Source organism: Copadichromis virginalis, linkage group LG3 (assembly GCF_057382275.1).
Source record: "Copadichromis virginalis isolate Kocher_CV1m ecotype Utaka linkage group LG3, C_Virginalis_male_GT1.1, whole genome shotgun sequence".
NCBI classification, from domain to species: domain Eukaryota; kingdom Metazoa; phylum Chordata; class Actinopteri; order Cichliformes; family Cichlidae; genus Copadichromis; species Copadichromis virginalis.
The window spans coordinates 36169457-36191142 of NC_140620.1; the positions used below are offsets into that span (position 1 = coordinate 36169457).

At 38.6% G+C, this 21686-nt stretch overlaps 2 protein-coding genes across 2 annotated transcripts; both read right to left on the minus strand.

Annotated features, from left to right (window-relative positions):
* Window positions 1-27: 27 nt before the first annotated feature.
* LOC146714399 (protein mono-ADP-ribosyltransferase PARP14-like) lies at window positions 28-10685 on the minus strand. Its single transcript, XM_085450879.1, has 15 exons — window positions 10442-10685; window positions 8611-8774; window positions 5902-7971; window positions 5129-5365; window positions 4822-5046; window positions 4607-4673; window positions 4173-4316; window positions 3991-4050; window positions 3719-3892; window positions 3396-3534; window positions 3238-3293; window positions 1604-2299; window positions 1298-1431; window positions 1034-1211; window positions 28-927 (listed from the first exon to the last, which is right to left on the minus strand). The coding sequence occupies exons 1-15, from the start codon at window positions 10614-10616 to the stop codon at window positions 647-649; spliced, it is 4800 nt and encodes a 1599-aa protein (XP_085307005.1). The 5' UTR covers window positions 10617-10685; the 3' UTR covers window positions 28-646.
* An 8042-nt stretch (window positions 10686-18727) lies between these two features.
* On the minus strand, window positions 18728-21331 carry LOC146714400 (C-type mannose receptor 2-like). Its single transcript, XM_085439880.1, has 4 exons — window positions 21316-21331; window positions 20841-21212; window positions 20353-20703; window positions 18728-20168 (listed from the first exon to the last, which is right to left on the minus strand). Exons 1-4 carry the CDS (start codon window positions 21329-21331, stop codon window positions 19822-19824), a joined length of 1086 nt encoding a protein of 361 aa, XP_085296006.1. The 3' UTR covers window positions 18728-19821.
* Window positions 21332-21686: the final 355 nt, after the last annotated feature.

The window sequence follows — 21686 nt, forward strand, 5'->3', positions numbered from 1 at the left end:
AGTGGCATCAGACAAAAATGTGATGTGTCATTTTTTGTACACTTTAGTTTCTCTTCTGAAAATGTTGTATTTGTTTTTTTTGTGTGGTTGACAAAGATGTACTCCATCTAATAAAGTTGTTTTAATAACCATGATAATATTAAACTCCTCCCCCCCAAGTCTTATAAATACAGTATTTTTTTATGTTCTTAATCCTTACCTATTTCTAAGTAATTATGTAATTATTGTGGGAATTGAAAAAAATAATAATTGTCTATGCTATGGTATCTATGCGAATTAAAACTTAGTATTTTATTTAAAATAAACGGTTCTATTGAAGAACATTTGTAATAAAAAAAAGAACAAAAGAAGAGGGAGTCATTTTTCATATCACAAGAACTACGTACTGTAGAAACTTAATGGCTGCTGGGAGCAAATGAGGCAAAGTTATGACTCACAACCGTTCTTAAAAATCTCTCAAATACGCAGTTAGCTGAGATGAAATCTTATTCACTTTAAATAACTACTACATCTGTATTACCGGGATACATTGCTTAAGACAAAATCTAAATAACAAGATCTAACATTGACTCAGAGTAGAAACATTTACAGTATAGTACATTTCTTTGACCCCACAGTGTTGATGCATGACTTCCCTCAGTCCTTCTCACTTGAAGGTAATGAGGTATTCTGGGTAGGCCTGGTCATCATGGAAGATCACAAACATGCTGGGCTGCTGCTGGTTGTCCACCAGACTGTCGTAGCAGTCAGTGGGATCTGAGCCTCGAGGAGGAGGTGAAATCATGCTGCTCTTACCGACCGTGTAACGGCCAGTCAGGACACGAACAACATACATCCTCTTTAAGCCTGATTTGTCTGCTGGGGAAAATCCGTTAGCTGAATATGCTGCATTGACAGCAAAGTAAACTCCTTTTCCATACTTTGCAGCTGTAATGAAATCACACAAAAAACCCAACAAAAATTAGGATACATTTTAGGAGCATGTCCTTTCTTGCTGAGGGATTTAAATGACATATTATAAAAGATGCCTTACCATGTTTTCCTGCGTGACCCCTGTCAAATCGGTCCCGTTCAATGCATTGGCATGACTCTGCTGTCGTGCCATGGTAGAGAGTCTTCTCACCTAGCTCTGCTTGTCCATTCTTGGCAAATATACGCTGCTTACACACACTGTAGGCGTTCCACAGGTAGAGGTTTTGCACACGCTCAATCTGAGGTCAGAAAACAAATTAGTCAACTGCCTCATGTTTTATGTTAAAATATCTTAGCAAGCATGATTTCTTGTAAGAATACTCACTTTGCAAATGTTGAATTTGGCTGTTTTCAGGAAACCCTGGGCTATTTCCCGGTATTCCTGTGAGGTAGGCTGCAGTTCTACCTTCATGAACAATTCTTCCTGCATAGGATCCCATTTAACTGGCATCTCCAATGCTAAAGTAAAAACCAAACAAATGAACCATATGGTTAAGGCAAGATACTTTCCTGAAATAAGTAGTGAGGCAAAGTTTCTACATCACAAAAGGGAATGGTCTTAACACAGGTGACTATGGTTAAAACAAAACAAAACAAAACAAAAAAAGAGAACCTAGAAAATGTGACAAACCTCCAGACTCAATCCTTTTTAGCTTGTATGTCATTCCTGTCACCCCATTTGTGGCTTCTTGTGTCTTCAGGTTTACAGTCACTCTTGAGCCATCTGGTGCATCTATGTCAAGAAAGATTTTGTCCCGCGTATGAGCATACTCCAACATGTAGTTGTCACGCAGACTCACCTCCTGCCAGGCTCCATTTATGCCCTTCAAAGACCACTGCACATTTAGAGCTGTTATTGCTTCTTCTTTATCTTGAAAGTCTTTAAAAAGTGCTTCTTGGGTTGCTCTGCCTATGAGTTCAGTGACACTCAAAACGTCCTCTTTTAGGCCTTCCAGCACATAGACGTCTTTTCCTGACCCCGTCTGAGCTCTTGCTTCTGGTCTGACCGTATTTCCAGCGTTCTGTTGATGTTTCTTGTGCTCCAGGCTTATTCCAAAGACTCTGATTTTTGCCTGCACAGCCTCGAGCTCCATGGGCTCAAGCGCTGAAAATTCCTGCACGTCTACTTCCCTCTTTATCAGGTGCTTCTGCAGGATCCTCTCCAGCTCACTTTGGATGGTCTTGGTGATGTATGGATCACAGCTTATTACACGTATCATAGCTTGCTGAGGTTTAGAGGAGGCAAAGGTTTTTTCTTGTGGTCCCATTGAAGAGAAGAAATTTGATTGTTTCTTTTGCCACTTCTTGAGCTTTTGTTTGGCTTTTTCTAGAAAATGAAAAAAAAAAAAAAGCAAATAAATGGGCAGTGGAAAATACCCAGTGAGTATCAGCTTCTGCTCTAGGGTCACTATTACTCATTTTGTGACTGCAGTTCAGGATCAAATAAGGTAGATAGACTGCTGTGAAGTTGCTTTAAATTTTCAATATTCCTAAAGCACAGGTTACTAATGCTAATGCTTTTGCTAATGAGTGCAAGCTAGCAGGCTACAATATTGCTGTTTAATACCAGAAACATCTATAGATTGTGGAAACTTTGTCTACAGTCCTGTCTACAAGGTTTCATCACCACCAGCTTAAATCTCTGATCTGGGCCTTCATCCCTGTCATGGTGGCTTCTTTTGGCGAATTTGTTGACAAAACGTGAGAATTGCTGTGTGGTAGCTGTAGAGCTATTTCAAGATATCAGTGGGTGAAATTCTAGTATTTCTTATCCTGGTACTTAACATTAATTACTTCATAAGCATACTTATTACTTAACCTCTGAGCTAAATATGGTCATTCTTGGCTCTTAAACCCAACATGGACAGTGCCAAAACACTAACATTGAGGCTGAGTCTGGAACCCAGTCAGTACTGTCAAAGTAACTAAGTCCAACTTTTATATATAACCTATGACATTAGCTCGCTATGAATCAAAGGAATGTTACTTGAGTTATTCTCACATCTGAAAGAAAAATTGCATTTAAACTTGAATACTTATTACATGAATTTCTTTAGAAAGTTTCTGAGATGTACTAGATTCATGAAAACTGCTGACAGCTGTAATTGTCAGTTAATTTTTGTAACTGGCAATTGTCAAAGATTTCTAATGCTCATTGAATAGTTTTTAATTTTTCATTGGAGTCCTGGTTTAACAAAGAAATCTTCATTAATGTTCAAGGGGAGTGCAGAAGGAAACTTTCCAAAATTTTAAATTACAACAAACCTCTCAGACTGATGCGGCAAGGAGTTATTTGTCCAAAGCGATTCTCCAGCTCTTTTCTGCAAACACAAAGCGGGTGATTTAAACGATGAAATATGATTGGGAAAACAATGCTTATGGTATAATGTACTCTCATGTTGTGAAGATGTTTTGTTTCAAACCTGAAAGCCTGGAAGACTGGTTGTTCCATGATGACAATGCGAATGAGTGAGAGAGAACTTGGTTTCATCTTTGCAATAGCTGCAGCTATCCCATCCAGCATGGCTTTACAAGCTTTATCATAGGACATACCCCCCACTCCTGATAGGATATAAGACAGTTATTGAGAAAATAATGTGCATTATACAATGTTACAATAATTGATTATATGCTCTACATTTTTTCAGTGGGCACTAATTTGCTGCTAATAAGATGCAGAAATAAACACTTCCACTTGCAGACTCATATACATATATCAGCATACACACAGGTATGGAGTACTAACCCGTATTGATGGCTGGGAAGGACACAGAGTTGTAGCCTTTGTTCTCACAGTGCACCAGTATCTTTTTGCAGTACTTGCGAATCAACTGAGGATCGCAGTTAAAGCCAACGTGGATGATTTCCTTGCATCCCAGCATTCCAGGCCCTGTGGTGACCATCCACTCTGATGGAATTCCTTCCCAAAGAAAGAAAGAAAGAAAAAAGAAAGATTAATCAATCAAAAACACAAATCTATAAAGATGTTTAGTGTTTAGTGTTATTCCTAAGACTTACTTTGAGCTAACTCTGCTTGGACTGATGGCCCTGCTGCTGTCACAATGGCTTTGGAGACACCTGCAGACACAGTTAGGTATAAACCTAGAGTCATTTTCAGTTTAAGCAAAATATAAACAAAATTCTTGTGGTCCTGTTTTCACATTTTTTGCTCAGTAATAAATACAACATTTAGATTATACCAGAAGAGTGAGAGAAGTCAGTCGTATTGACAATGACATCGGTGCCCCCATTTAAGATGTCTCCACGGAGCATCTGAACCTTGACCGCACCCAACATGGCTGTGACCTCATGATCAGACAGAGAGACATGGCGGTAAAAGGACTCTAAATAAGAAAGAGTCATGGTTAAATATGATACAGTAAATAGTCACAATTTTCACAAATTGTTATAAAGCAATAAACAACTTTCTGCCTCCAGATAAAATATTGTAAAAAACTAAAAAATAATAAAATTATCTATTTATACATAAGTGTGTTACACTTATGTGGTGTTTTCCTGCCTCTTTGGAATCAGATAATTAATGTGGTCTTAAGGATGAATTCATTTAATTTCTAAAGAAGAAATTTACGCATGTTTTTAATTATTTTAAAATTCAAAATGAAAACCTCCCAACCTTGATCTGGGTTAATATCATTTGTGAATCCTCTGAGATGCAGATTTCCCTGCACAGACTGGAAGGCCTGCAGATAAAAACAAAGTGATGCTCTTTCAGTAGTCAGTTGTATTTCTTCTTGGTAGTGAAAGGTTGTCCACTGACCAACACATTTAGTAGCTAAACATTTTTATTTTTATTTTTGAAACAAAGGACTGTAATTAAATGGCCTTTACCTTGCTTGAATCTTTGTCACTGGGATGAATCACAACACGCACCAGGAAAGGTGGACTGTTGATTCTGTTCTTTTCAAATTCACCAACCTCCTCCAGAAGAACCCTGGATGCCACGCTGTGAGGAAATTGTAGGACAGCACCCGTCCCGAGCACAGGAAAGGCAACTGAACTAAAACCTCTGATCTGACAGGATGCCAGAATTTTTCTGATTCCCTGTCTCAGCACCTGGAAGATTAATTTATCATTAGGGTTGTAAATCTGAGTCACAAAAACCTATAACAGCACACAGAATTCCCTCTTAGTTCACCTGGACTGCTGTTCCATTTTGATTGTTGTCCCAGGAAATTAGGTTGAGGAAGACCACTGCTTTGCATTGCAGAGGAGGTAAGTTCTCCACCAACACTATTTCACCAGGCAGTGTCACACCTCCTGCTTCCTGATGAAACTTTGCAATCATCTGAGGCCCAATCACTTTTAACAGCCCACTTCCAACACGAGAAGAAACGGGATCATGGGCGACCATAGGAGATACGAGGACATCAACCTTAAAAATCAAAAGCAAATTTTATTCAGTTTTAGAGATCTTGATCATCATGTCAATTAATTTAAAAATCTAATAAATCAGCCAATAACTTCTTCCTTTCATACACGAAACAAATACAAATTTCCATGACATTGGTTAATGTGTAGTTATTTGTGAGCCCTTAATAAAATAATATGAAAATGCAGTTACTAATAATCTTGCTTTATTCTGCCTCACAACTCTACGTGGATCAGCTGGTTATATTTGTGATGCTCCACAAACATTTAGGCAACAGGGACATTACTGAGCGCCTTCTGTGGCTCAACTTTGCAACATTAATACTTGTAATGTGGTGCAACCCTGTTTCTCTCATCTCTTGTTTACTTTTCAAATTTTCATGTCATATTTTTAGTCTTTATTAATACTGAGACCAGCATTTTAGCAAATGGCTAATATTAGCTGATATATGTAGGTGTAAATAAACCCCTAGTACTACTGCAGAACTGTATATTCAACCTTTATATAGAAATATTCAATTGTGCTCACTAGTATTTTACCTGTTGGTTCTCTAGTGTTCCCTGAACGATCTCCACTTGGACGCAGCACCCAGTAGAGCCAGCAGTGGCTTGTCCCGCTGTATTTGGGCCAGATGCATTTGGCTGGAGTTCGGTACTTGTCCCTCGAAGAATTCTGTCACACGCATCCCGCATGGCCCTCACCACCTCTTCTTTCTTATCTATTAGGATGATTTTGCTCAGACTTCGACCTCCCTGACTGCCAAACTCTTTAACAGCAGTTGCAATAGCCTCAGCGCACACAGTAAGTGGAACACAGAACAAACCCGAGCTGATACAGGGCATGGCTATGGATGTAAACTTCTTCATTTCTGCTAAATTCAGAGCAGAGCTGACAGTCTTTTCCAGTAGCATTCTCTCTTTGCCACCACATTTCCCATTAACAGGCCCAACTGCATGCAGCAGTTTCTTGCATTTCAGGTTTCCACCGGTGGTTATTGCCACATCACCTGTAGGGATTTTTCCAATTTGCTTCACCATGGCTCTGCACTCTATCTGCACCTGAGGGCCACCTGCTTTACTCAGTGCTGCAGCCACACCACCACCATGTTCCAGATCTTCATTAGCAGCATTCACCAGAGCATCAGCCCATTGTGTGGTGATGTCACCCTGACAGACCAACACCTGGAGCCCATCGCAAAGGTTGTATTTGGTAACTCCTGAATTTTTTCTACTAACATGATTCTGTTCTTCAAGCTGTATGAGACACTTGTAGGATTGACCAACACTTACGAGAGTATTTCGTCCAGCGAGACCTTCAAAAAACCTTACTGCCCCTGGCATGCTAATGCTGACTCTGTCCCTAACAAGGGACTGAAGAAGTGGACCCAGCTTATTCCTAAACTCAGTCACTTTTCCAGATGGGCCTTCCAGTAGCACCACTGGTCTAGAGGAAGATGTTAAAGGACGTAAGGTAACCTCTGAAGAGTCACACTTAAACAGCTGCAACAGGTCTGGTAAGAGTTCTAGCAACTCTGGGAAAGGGAGAGCGACATGTCCTTCTACACTTGCCTGGTCCAAAATAAACTGTGTGACAATGTCGCTCAGCTCTTCAACCTCTTTGCTGTGGCCCACTAAGTACACAATGCTGTCTGAGGTAAACACAACTTGAGCCCTACACTGCCCTTGATTCATCTTATTTGTCTTGGAATTAAGTTTTTCCCGAAGCTCCAGTGGCACAATGGAGCAGTTCGGAACTTCAAACCTGACATCCTTGAATTTTTCTTGCAGGTTTTTTTCCGCATCATCAAGTTTACCAGCTGACAGTGCAAAGAAAAGTAGCTCTGTGTCTCTTAACTCTATTTCCACCTTGTCACCGACACCTAAAAAATCACCTAGCACCCTTGGCCCTCCATACACCTTTCTGAGGAAGCTGAAAAAATGTGGGCTCTTGTCAGAAACTGTGCGGTCTAACACCAATTTCTCCTTATCGGATACTAGCTGTCCAGCCTTAAGAATCTCCTCCACAGTACCTGCCAAAGTCAGCTGACCTTCGTCACCCTGTGTGGCTTTCACCTCTGGAAAATGTTCTCCCAAACTTTGCTCAATCTCTCTCCAGAGGAGACGGAGTTTGGCCTCACCCAGTCGACGAATACTGTTTTGCTTCTCACTCTCACCTGATGCTGATCCAAGTTTACCTCTTATGCCCTTGACTTCCAATAACTTGGCGTTCACCTTAGACTGTCTCCCAACCACCACTGTCAACCCAAGCTCGCTGTACACCTTCACCTCATCTGTTGTCTTTGGAGAGTTCAAGGACTGGAGCAAAGCTTTGACATTGCGAGCATCCACCTCATAGTGGGACAGGTAGCCATCAAAAACCTTGTCTACCTCAGCTTTCCAGTTAACATCTGCAGCACATGGTTGATCTCTTCTGACTAAAACCTTATCTGGGAAAAGCTGAGCACTGCAGCCCACAGAGAAAAGCTCTGTCTCCAGTTCTTTTCCAGCCTTTGGACATTCACTTAAGTAACGGAGGAGATAGCTATCAATAGATGGTTCGTATTCTTCACCACTGAGTGTCAGGCTTGATGCAGGAGATGACTGCTGATTCTGCAGAAAGATATGCCAAATAATGGTTGTTAATAATAAAAAGATATATTTCCACATTTTACCTTCATTAAGAGTTTTAATTTGTTTAAGTCTTAAAGATTAATATTATTTGAGGTTTTCAAGACTGGAAAAATACACTAAACCATCTTCTGTTCTTTCACAATGGTTGTTGGGGTGATATGTAATTCCAATCCATTACAATAGTGTCACTTTATGTTTCTTTTATGTTTTATTTTCAGAGTTTATTGAGCTTTTTTTTCTAGCAACTCTGCTGTTTACCCCTTGTGGAATCTCACTCCTTTGTGTGTATATATATATATGTGTATATATATTTATGTGGTCTTTGTTTCTGTGACTCTGTCGTCATAAGTCATCTTTTCACACTTGCTTCTGAGTGTCTTTGCGCCATTCTTGCAATAAGATAAATAACATGCTAATGTTGCTTATCTATGCTTAACCTCTGCATCATTTTGTTTTTACTCATTTGGCAAGTTTTATACAGCTGGGTTGTCTTTTTTAATCAACAAACAAACTTTTTCAGTGTCTAACCAACAAAAAGAGTTGATCACTTTCTTTTTTCCTTTGTTTTCAGTTATATAGTGTTGCATTTACAGAGCAATAACACATTACAGAGCTGACCTGTGAAGAGCTTACATCCAGTTTGGGGCTAACTGGCTGGCCTGGAGACGAGGAGGATGTGGGAGAAGAGATGGGAGGTCCTGGGCTGTCTCTTACAGTCAGAACCAGAGTACAATCTGGAAAGTTGAACTCATGCCGAGATTTTTGCAGGACTCTTTGTTGAGCTGAAACAGAAAAGAAGACATTGTCTTTAAAGCCCAGCTTTTATTTATTTATTTTTTACCGCTACATTTTGATTGCATATGAAATGTGTGTTAACATGAGATACCCAGTCAGCGGCATGCTAACAGACTCACTCTTTCCGCTACAGGTGAATCTATGTGTATAAATGTGATTAGCACAGACAGGTGGTGACATTTGCTTTTGTTACTGCACATAAACCTTTCAGGTTCAAGGATTTTCACTTGACTTGAGTACAGTAAAGAGCAGGGTGCCACTGCATGCCTCTATTTCACTACCTTTATAACAGGAATGATATTTCATATACACAATGGAGAAAACATGATGCTTCAAAATAAATTTAGTTATTCTGCAGTGTAGAGCTAAAAAACAAGAAGTTTCAGCTTCTCAGTCATGAGGGTTTCAAGGATCTGTTTTTGGACCCCCGGCATCAGCATCAGTTGGATAAGTCTCCAGATCACGTGGTGTGCCATTTCCTTACTTTCCCCTGGACTGGGCTAAAAACACCACAGCACTTTACAGGAAGGGCCAGAGTCGTCTCTATTTTTTGAGGCGACTGAGGTCCTTCAACATATGCCAGAAAATGCTGAGGATTTTCTACGAGTCTGTTGTGGCCAGTGCGATCCTCTATGCTGTTGCATGCTGGGGGAGCAGGCTGAGGGTCGCAGATGCCAACAGACTTAATAAACTAATCCGTAAGGCCAGCAATGTTGTGGGGATGGAGCTGGACTCCCTCAAGGTGGTGTCGGAGAGGCGGATGCTGTCCAAGATAAAGACTATGTTGGATAACACCTCCCACCCATTCCATGACATGCTGGTCAGTCACAGGAGCTCGTTCAGTGAGAGACTGAGATTACCGAAAAGCACCACTGAACGACACAGGAAATCTTTCCTGCCTGTGGCCATCTCCCTGTACAACGCATCCACTTAACACACTGTTTGCTGCTACAACTACACATGTTTCTTTTCCAACTATTTATTTATGAGTGACTTATGTATGTATGTATGTATATATATATGTATATATTGTACTATTCTTAGTTAGTGTATTGTCTGTCTTGTCTTAATGTTGGTTTATAATGGAGCACTGTAACAAAAAATAATTTCCCCCAGGGATCAATAAAGTATTCTGATTCTGAAGCTTGTCACGTGGTTGTTGTAGGGCCCGTACCACATCTGCTTTACTTTTAATTAGAATGACAGCTCGTTTGTTTGGTTGTTTTTCAGTAGGCTAATGTTCTTTCTTGGAGTTTTAGTTGTAATCTAATATCTTTACGCAGAGTTTTGGATGTTTTTTCTTTCAATATAACAAGCGACGATTACGTCTTACTGGTTTGTGACACTCGCCCTAAACAAAAAGAGTGAAAGTGAAACTATGCTCTCTTGTTTTTCTAAATGGCCACAGTGACGCAGTGACAGATACTTTAAAAAAATGTACTTTAAAAAATAAATACACAGTAAAAATACTCTGTCGTATTCAAACTGTTCACATTCATTAAAACATACAAAAAATGATGGACAATAATCGATTAATATAAACTGTTTTCATGCTTACTTTCGCTTTCCATACTTTCATTTTCATGCCATCAAAATAGTTTTCACATTAAGAGATCAAAAAAGACTCTTATTCAAATCAGTTCACTTGACTTACCATCTCGCTCCTTAAACGCGACGCTGTAAACTTTGTCGTTCACGTGCGTCACCGAGCCGCACTCACCGCCGCCCGATTTGCGACGAATATGGAAATAGTTTTCTATCCTCTTCCTTTGCTCTGCGCTCAGTTTGGAACACTCGAAGAAAACGGGATACTTGTAAATGTCCCCCATAATGTGAACTGGAAAGACTAAACAAACTCACACCTGGAGCGAAAGCTTCCAGCAGTCAGAGGCTCAACAGCCCAGCCCATACTGTCAAAGCTTCTTAGACGTCACCAGCCGTGAACGGCATCGTTTCCTCCTTCCTCACTGGAGAACTGTATTATTTAAAGAAATTAAATCCAACAATAGCCTCAAATATCGCTCTGGGAAATACTGAAATAAAGGGTAATTACTCTATTAAGTATGTAGTATGAGGAAAACTTTCCTCCACTTTTGTGCTTCAGCATACGATGTTTTGTCTTTCTTTCTTTCTTTTTTACACAGATGAAGTTCCGTTTCTGACCAAATTTATAAAAGAAAATTGCATTTAGTGTTTTTGCTAAACTGTGACGTCTTTATTATTCTCTCTCTCTCTCATAAAACTAAAGACATGGCAAACAAAAAGTTTTTTAAAACTTTTTTTTTAACTATTATTTTTCTGTCCTGATCAAACTCAGGCTCTGCAGTGAGTTAAAGCCTTAAGGAAGCCTTCATCTTCACAGCCATTGTGAAAGAGGTGAGGTACTGAGTTAACACAGAGAGACAAAAAAAAATGCCTGTAGATCTGATCTGCTAACCTATCAGAATCAGGAGAAACAGACTTCCCTGCTTGCTTGCTCATCTGAGTGACTGTCATAATTTAGTGTGCTCTGAGTCAAACACAATAATTCTCACCGGTTACCTTTATTTGAATAAATATAGGATGCTTACTGTAAAGCCTGAATAAATAATAGGTTGTGGTGCGATAACTCAAGGGTTGTGCAGTAAATGACTTTGGTAATGTAAAATTTTAGGGAAAGTGGCTGCATTGGTTAACTGTTCAAAAATTTAAAACAAAACAAAGTTTTTTCCTGAGGACTTTTGTTGACAACCCAAAAATGTATATCTGTGAAGCAACGGTGGAAACATCTCTTTATCATATTAAGGATGGTGTTCTTTTAGGTTGAGAGATGCACAAAATGTAGAGTCTGACACAGAAGAAATATAATAATCCTGAAGTGCTATCAGGTGTTCAGAGATGTGTTCACAGTTGTGTGGGAGAGGTGAGTGACAATGGAAAAAGAATACACTTCAAATGTCCTTTGATGTCCTTTGTTAAACTATCAGACCGGTGAAAATATATTTCTTTCTAATAACCTCTATGACAATCCATCTTCTTCTGTTTATGATTGGAAAAACAGAGGAAGATGGATGGATGAGAAGCATAAATTGAGAATCCACAGGCAGACTTAATAAAAACAAAACACATCATGGCAAATGTAATCCAAGAAACAGGCTAGGAGCACACAAGGGAAGTCACTGCAGAGAGCAAATGTTACTGGTGCCATGGGGATATCTGGGCCTTCATCAAGTGGCACACAGGTTAGGGAGCACTGTGTAGCCAATTTGACCAAAATTGTGGATTATTACATCGTCACACACCCGTAACTTAGATTAATAAGAAAAACAACTCAAGCTCTTGACTGTGTTACAGGATACATTGGTTAATTTTTTGAAACAATGAATAACTTCAAGGTGTCCCAGGGATTTAGTGTCTGTGAACTGAAAACACACTAGGATTTTAACATAAAATCCACATTATTTGGAGAGCAAGCAAGCAGACTCAGTGAAGAGAAAGCTCTGCAACAGTGGGTTCAGGAAGCAGTGCCACAGGAGGCTGACTGCACTTCACTCATTCCCTCATTATTCAACATATTTACTTTAGAATCACATTAAATTAACATCATTCCACGTTAAAACATTTGCAAATGAAATAAAACAAATTAACATAAAATTACCTACCCCTAACTTAGAGAATTAAAAAATAACTGCTGAATTCATTGGTCGTAACCCAAAATGCACACTTAACACTCACACTCAGCTTTCCCATAACATTTGCAATCAATATATGATTATTCCTGAACATGACATTGTTGACAGGCTGCCTCTAGTGCTGTGCTCATCAAACCACATGAGAACACAGACTATTCTCTTAACTCATATACTTAATACTGTCTGGTGAGCACTGCAACAAACTCTACAACACATTTTCAAAGTTGCAGATTACTTATAAAGCTAAAATGCACTCAACATTCTGATGTTGGTCTCCAGTTTAGCATGTCCATATTGGTTTGGGGCAGTATCAGTCACAAGGCAGGGAACGCATGCAAGCATTAGTTTGCTCTAGCTCTCCAGAGCTGAATGTCATGGCTTTGGGTCTTTGACACACTGTTTTGTTTTTGGACTTTTGAATCTTTTTAGTTTGGGATTTATGATGGGATTTCTTTGTATTTCTACAGTATCTTGTATTATTTCTCGGTCATTCCTAGTTTAGTCAACAATGTTTCTCATTTTGTTTCTTTTCATGCCCAGGCTGTCTTGGTCATATCTTGGTATGTCCTCCCTACCGGCCCCTGAACGCAGTCAGTTTTTGTTTCCATGTTAGTTTCCCTTTCTGTTCATGTGTCAGTTTGTATTACGTATTATGTTTGTATTTTGTACTCCCCAGATAACAGGGAACCATCTTTTAGTGGAAACTTACTGAAACACTGTTGTTTAGACTAGAATCGGGTGACCAGTAATAAAATTGTCAAGTGTCCGTCAATATTTTGAGGTCCGCTGCAACGTATCATGCAGGACGCATCTCCCCTCTAGAAGTAATTGTGTAAGAGAGTAAAGTGTGAAATAGTCTACTGAGCAGTGTGTTGTCTCCCATCGGATGCCTCTGAGGAATCAAAAGAATTCAGTGAAGTGTTGATATTTAACAATTTGCGGCTTGTCCGGGATTAGCAAGACAGATTGGGTGGTTTGGAGTTCGACCAGCGAAGCGAACAGCGACCCAGGTCATCTTAAAAAGCTAAGCACCACCTTTAATCTAAAGTGTGCATATTGGAGCTTATCTAAACTGTCTGTTCGCTAAGTTGTTCGAGTACTCAGGTCAATTTGCTGCAGTAGACAAAGAGGCGGTGTGTGATCCGTCCCAGTGCGTTAGAGCAACTAAATTGGGGATGTATTAAGTAAATAAGCCGAGTAAACTAATTGGCTGTTGTGGATAGCGACTGAAAAGAGTAAGCAGAATTAACCTAGGGTGTGGTTGCCCCAATCGCTCGCGGACGCAAGGGTGAGCCGTGTGGGACAGGACTATGGTGACACATTGATATTTAACACTATTCATGTGTTTATGTTATTTTTCCATTGAGTTATTTTCCATCCTGCTTCCTTTAACCTTCCTTTGTTTTGTCCTGTGTGTCTCTAACAAACAGCCATTTGTGTTTGTTTTATTTTCTGTGTCAAGTTAGTGTGTTTTAGTCCAATGTCCTCCTGCTTTCTGATTTATTTTGGTAATCTTTGTACTGTGCACTCAGTGTTCATTTTCACTTTCCACAGACTTGTTTCCCTGATGAGTTTCAGCTGTGTTCCCCGGTGTTTCCTATTTTCCTAATTACCCCTCTATGTATATATTGTCTATGTTTCTCTCTGTCGTTTGTCAGTGTCTGTTCATGTACTTCACCTGTGTCCTCTTGTGTCAATGTTGTCTAGTTTTGGTAGTTTCTCTTTTTATTTTGTAATTTTCCTTGGTTTTGTACTTTTGACACAAGCCTCAATAAACAGCTCACCTTTTGTTAAATGCACCCTACCTTCACCCATCTTGCACGAGCACATTTGTATATATGTAAACATGCTGTGCTTGATCTCTGTATCGTGGTACTTCCTCTGTATCTTGGCTCTGGTACCGGTTCCTTGTTGTCCATATGTTCCTCTGACTCTGTATCCTCCATCTTCTGTTGCAGGTTCCTTCTGTATTTACAGAGATGATGATGAAACTGAAGACACTAACACTTTTGCTGGTTCATGAGGTGGTTACACTGCACTTTCCTGCCTCACTTCTGCTGCTTCTGTTGCTTCGCTCACTGGCTGAAACTTGTGAGCTACAGCTCTTGGATTACTGTGTGATCTTTGCTGAGGCCTGTAGTGTTTCACATCACTGCCTTTAATGGACCTTTATTTTTGAAATACCCAGCACCAAAAAAAGTCTGTTTTTTGGCAAGCATCTCATAGAAGAGCTAGTCAGCACAGTAGCATCTTATGACCAGCAGGAAATGAAGCGATGCTAAGGAGAGGAGGGAGGAAAAAAGGATGACTTTACCCCCAACAGTTTGGATTTGAGCAATGCTGTCAATCAGTTTGCTAAAGCACAATGTCTGAAAGTTGACGTTCTGAAGGGTGGATAGTTCATGTTTTATGACAACTTGTGATTATGCACACATGCTGCAATATATGTGTGTAATATATGTAGAAGCTGGTCCTTTGGAAATGAGTGAATGAAGAATTCTATAATAACTGTCGCTGTTTGGTGCAATAACCCCATCCAGTCAGTTAATCTATAAATGACTGGTTGCTTCTTTTGTTTCAGACATCACAGCTGTCTTTATGTCACTTTAGATAAATGCGTCCATTCTTCCGATCTGACTGTGGTTCTTGTGCATGGTGCTGATCATAGCTAGAAATATGCGAGCTATTATTTTTGAAGTTACACCGTCTTCAGCTCTGGTAAAATTCAAACTCCTGATGTGTACCTGTTTTACTAAAGGCTAATTTTTTTTAAAAAAAATTTAGAACTTCTTAGTGTTCTGGGCATTTAGTATAAATCTCTAAACTGACAATCAACATTTTCACCAGCAAATCAACACTGTTTACAGAGTCAGCAAGTAGATTCAGTGAAGCTACAGCTTTAGTGCCCAATTATCTTATGATGAATATCCAGAGGTGGAAAGAGTACTAAAATATTTTACTCAAGTACAAGTAAAATTACCTAGTAGCTCATTTAAAATTTACTCAGAGTAAAAGTTACATAGTTACTTTTTTGTCAACAGGAGGACAGCCTCTTCTGAGTAGTGCAAAACAGACAATGGGATAAATCTCAAAGTAGTTGTTTTTTAATTAAAAGAAAATCTTTACAAATTAAAGTGCAGTGGCGGTTAAACTGCAAGTCTATACATCAAAATGGATAATGGTCACCAAACCAACCAACCAAACTGTCAAAACCATTTAATTCTTTTACATGTGAATGTGTTCTAAACTGTCAAATAAGAGAACAAGTACTGAATTGAGCTGTACGGCAGCTGCTATAAAAATGTGTTCTAATTTTTTAAACTTGGCCCTGCTCTGTTAATTTTGAGGAGCAATTCAATTCAATTCAATTCAATTCAATTCAATTCAATTCAATTCAATAAAACTTTATTGATCCTGAAGGTTGACCCCGAAGGAAATTGGGTTAAGGCTGCTGACCTTTGCCAGCGTCATCTTACCCTCCGACCATACATACATTACACAAACATCGCATGGGGAAGACAGGTCAGAGAGATATAACGATGGAAAATGCACAACATGAGGAAAGATAAGGAGAAAAAAATAACTCCCCCCAGACTGAGCTCCAACAGGGAGATTTAATTTGAGAACAGAGAAAAAACACCTCTGCACATAGCACATGTTATTCTTTTGCCTGCAGTGTGAACATATGTGGGTTAAGTAAGAAAGTAGCCACTTCTGTCTTCTGTCTAATTTAACAAATTTTTTTAAAATAAATTATTATTATTAACAAACAGGAAAAGTAAACACATTTTCTTTTGGCAATTTACCAATCGAGTAAAAAAATTTTTAAGTTGCGTGGACAACAACGTGCCCAATAACAGCTTATGTCTTAACTTAATGTGATTAACTTGAGCACAGCCTTTTTTGCTAAAATAAAAGTACAAGTTTCATTTAACTTACCTCTACATGCTTGCGCAGGTTTGATGTGGAATTTCTAAAAGCTGCTAACTCGGTCTCTCTGGGCAAACACAGCTTGCACTGCATAATAAAGCTGTTGCCTTTCTTGCACTTGAAGCCAAAATGGTCCCTTAAATACGGCCAGGGGGTCACATCGGTTTCTTCGAGTTCAGGGTCAGCAGAATTCGATGGGGTTTCTTTTTTCGCTGGATCCGTACCACCGATGTCAGACTCCATCTTTATCGTGACCCAACGCTAATTTGTTCTACTACCCATCATTCCCTGCAGTATTTCCGAAGCGCAATGTTGGGTTTTTTTTTGTTTGTTTGTTCTTTTAATTTACTCAGTAACGGGTGTGATTGAAAATGTAGTGAAGTACAATACTTTTTAAAAAATATACTTAAGTAAAAGTAAAATTACCGACTTGAAAAATGACTTTAAAAAGTACAAATACACAAAAAAACTACTCAATTACAGTAACACAAGTAAATGTAATTCGTTATTTTCCACCTTTGTGAATATCTAAATACACTGCATTTAAATACTTGCTAGCCTGCTTGATCATTTTCATTTAGATTTTTAGGCTGTCTTTAAATTCAGTCCTCTGTAGGTTCATATTTCTTGAACAATATACATCTTGTCTTCCAGATTAGATTAAAATTGTTCTGCTTTTTCAACATAAATGTACAAATGACTGTTCAAATGCAATATGATGAATCTTCTCAGTGATGCCAGTGGTGCTCCATTTGGAGAAACTGAGAAAAATCTTTGTACAAACTTACCACCATAATGGAGCAAAGATTTTGTCTTGTTACAAGCATCAAAAGTCAATTTTGCTAATCTCTTTAAAATAGTCATACCACATATCTTGTTGCTTTGTTCTAATCAGTTCATCAATTTCTCTCAAAGAGAAATTACTCTCATTTGACCACCTTCAGGTGTCTTTGAACAGGCTGATCCACACACTCATCAGCGAGCCAAATTCTTTGCCTGACTGGTTGAGTCAGTGTGAAGATATCTGCAGCAGTTCTGACTAGAGATGGACCGATCCGATATTACTCGTAAGCGAGTTGATGGGAACAGCTGTTTCAAGTCCAAACGTGTCTTAAAAACCTTAGCGAGCCCTCCTCCACAACCAGAAACTCTCTGAACATTAAAAAAGGTACAGCCAGCTGGTAATAGGTCATTAAAGTGCTTAACTCACTCTGTTTATGTGAACTTGGCCATTTGCTTTTGCTGTTGCGTGTGCAGATGATTATCAGCTTTATTTAGCTTTTAGCTACCTGGATATTCTCCCTGTCAATCATCACTTGACTGTCTCAGTGACGTTAAACTGTGGATGGCAAATAACTGTTTAAATTTTAATGATAATAAAACGGAAGAAATTTTATTTAGCCCGCATTGCTCTATTGTTTCTCCAGATGCTGACATTGGTGTTTTGACCTCCCATCTGAAAAGTTCAATCGTAAATCTTGGTGTGAATTTTGATTCTGCACTTACCTTTGATGGTCATGTAAATGGGGTGGATAAATCGTCTTTTTATCACCTCAGACGCCTATCGAAGGTCAAGTCTTTACTTTCCAAACGTAATTTGGAAACTGTTATTCATGCCTTTATTACCTCACGTTTGGACTATTGCAATTCCCTTTTAATTGGGGTTGGGTTAGGCACCCTGTCATGCTTGCAATTAATGCAAAATGCGGCAGCACTTTTTTTAACTCGTAGAAGGAAATTTGACCATATCACTCCGGTTCTGGCTTCACTACATTGGCTTCCTATTGTTTTTAGGATCCGTTTTAAAGTCCTTTATTGGTTTTAAAAATTTTAAATGGTTTGGCCCCTGTTTATTTATCTGATTTGTTGAAGCCTCATGTTCCTACTCACTCTCTCCGTTTAGCTGATCAATTGCTGTTGTCAGTCCCTAAGTCGCGGCTGAAACTCAGAGGAGATCGAGCTTTCTCAATTGCAGCTCCGATGCTTTGGAACAACCTTCCCTTTCATATTAGACAAGTGTCTTCAGTGCAGCTCTCTAAGTCCGGATTGAAAACCCGTTTTATTCCCTGGCTTTTAACTCCCTCCTATTATTTTATACTATTTTTGCTTTTCTTTGTTTTTGTGTTGTTCAGCACTTTGGTCTGTCTGGCGCTATATAATAAACGATGATGATGATGATGATGATGATGAAACTGAGATTATCTGTGTGGAGTTTCTAAAAAAGAACATCAATCACACCTACTGGCTCACTGGATTGTAAGGATACATCTTTCCTCTCTCCTGAAATTTACAATCAACAGATCGATTTCACACTCTCTTTTTAACATGTTTTATTCCTCATTATTTTATAGATTAACATATTCAGGCAGTATTTAAAATGAGATACAAACACCAAAGACATATCAAATGAAATCAGGACATTTGAATAATGTTTGCAAGTTTCTGTTTCTTACAATTTTATAAAATATTTCAATCACATTTGTAAGGCTTCATTTGGCTGTACAACAACTACTGTCACCAGTAGATGTCCCCCAAGAGTGTAATAACTGAAGCTTCAATCAACTTTTCACACAGTGGTTCAACAAAGTTCAGAGCTTCACAAAGCCTTGTTTTACCAGACTCAGTCTGAACTACTCACAGCAGAAAAACTGCAATTTGAAAGAGAACAAGAAGAAGAAAGAGCCTGCTCATCACTCATGCACACAGTCTGGTGCAATCATCGGGTTCTTAAATACCAGTGAGCTGATGAAGACAATAAGCAGCAGGTGTGAGGTACCACTGTGCACTGTACAAGGATGAGGAACTTTACCTTGGGATTTTACCTTAATGCAACATATACTAACTAATATTAAACTTCATAATATTATACATTATAGCATTTACATAAAACCGTTTCCATGTAGAAATGGAAGTCCTTATGAAATTGGATCTTTTAAGCTACTTAATCTGTAATCAATTTGATATTTAGCTTTTCTTTCATGTCGAGTAAATCACAATTACAGCTTCTCAACTGTAATTATGGTTTTACCTCAATTATTACTGAATCAATACAGTAATTTGGGGTTTGAGCTGCTAGTGCCAAGATGAATTATTAAAAATGACATTGAAGTAAAAGAAGTGAAAAAGTTAAAATTTTGAAGTCTAAAATTATATTTTTAAAAACAAACAAAGAAAAAACTACCAGCAATATTTTATAAAAATATAAAAATATGATTCAATCCATTTTTACTTACCAAGCAAAAATTACAACAACAGTCACCTCAAGCAGCTTTAGATATTGTGAGGTACAAAATACAAACCATACAAACTCCCACCAAAACTACTTGAATCCACATTTCCCAGAATGCTTTTGAAGAAACGTTTTAAAAATCAACACACCCCAAACACAAAGTAAATAAATGCAAACCCTTTTGATCAATAATCAGAGAGGATTTTACTTCTTAGAACAGATGAAATTAAACATTTTATTATCAGCTTGTTTGGACCACTTATGTGGGATTCCTCTATTCATGGCTCCAGACATGTCACAGCCATCAGTCGTTCCGTCAGAGTCCCAGTTTTTATATTCAACTACCTCATCAGTGACCCAGAACCAGAAACCCAGAGTGCAGGTGTAGCGCAGTCCAAGCCATACGTAGGTAGAGTTGGCCTGCTTGACTTTCTCCTGGATCCAGTCCTGTTTATCGGAGTCAGTAATGGACACCAGGTCATTGTACTTCTCTCTGCAGTAATACAGGGCCTCCTCCCAGGTCTTGTTTTCTTTGATCAGGATCAAATTATCTGTTAAAAATAAATAACTTCAATGAGTATTGGTATTAAAAAAGGAGACAGAGCAAGGAGTGCTATGGCTATTTTACAGTCACTACTTCTTTTTATATTATGAAAAACAAAAAATAAGTAGAAAAAATACTTCGTATTGATAGTATTTTTAGTATTGTAAAAATATACTCATTGTAAAACTCACCATCATAACAGAAGAAGGGTTTTTCTTTGTCACATTCATCAGAGCTCCATTTTCCTGATCTGTTTAACAGAGTCATAGCACATGTCTTGTTGCTTTGTTCATCATTGAATAACTGCATATCCCAGTATCTGAAAGAGAAATCACTCCCATCTGACCACCTCCAGCTGTCTCTGAACAGACCCATCCACACACTCATGGGACCGTCATTGAACAGAGCCTTCATTTCTTCTCCATCTACCTGATCAAGTCCACTGGCCAAGTCAGTGTGATGGTATCTGCAGTAGCTCTGAGCCTCTGTCCAGTTCATAGATGTTGTTATCAAATACAATGTTTTACTGTCTTTCTTATTTTCTGTGAAACAAACAGAAAAACACACTCAGTTATTTGCCTCCTGAAACTCTACGTCGTTTTTCTGAAATCACAATTATTTGATTTCTTTATGTTTTCAAATCACAATATTATAATATCATTTAAAATTATCTCCTCACCATCATAGCAGATGAAATACATAGGATGGGAACATGAAACATCTGCCAGCTTGTCTCTTTTCCTCCCACAGTTTCCAGGCTTTTCATTATCAGGTCTTCCACTCTGATTCCAGCTGCTGTCATTATGAATGTATTCCACTCCTGGCAGAGACCAACACCACGTCCTGTTTCCACCTGTGTCGTTGTTCAGTCCAATCCAGGCTTCTCCTTGATTCTGTGTGGAGTTACGGAGTCTGCTCATGTCTGTCATGTCAAACACTTTGGCCAGGTCTGTATATTTCTCTCTGCAGTATCTCTGTGCTTCAGACCAGCTCTTGTTTTCTTTAATAAAGTGGTACTCATACAGGCGGCATGTAAAGAAGCAACACTGACCTGAAATACAGAAATATGATAAAATAAAAATCTGATTAGCAAATTACACTTTTCAGGTTAAAACTGTCATATAAATGAGAATGAGTGCAATGATTTGTCAAACATTTTGGCCGAATCATTTTAAATATCTTTGAGCTTCTTCACTAAAATGATACGTATACAGCTGACATGTCAACAAGAAACTGACCCCCAAAAACTGAAAGAAATGTGTTGATGCAAGAAACTAATTTAGATGATGGAGAAAAGATTTGCCAGATAAACATGAATCTATATTCAGTGAATACATTGGTAGAAATATTGCAAATGTTTAATGAACCAACATTAATCTTTGTTCATTTTGAATTTAAAACAGTACATCGGGTGAAACAATCCACTTACCCATCAGCATAAGCAGAAACAGACTCCACTGCATCTTTGATCTGACAGATGAAAGTGACGTTTTATTACTCAAGGAAACAAAGATTTAAACAGAAC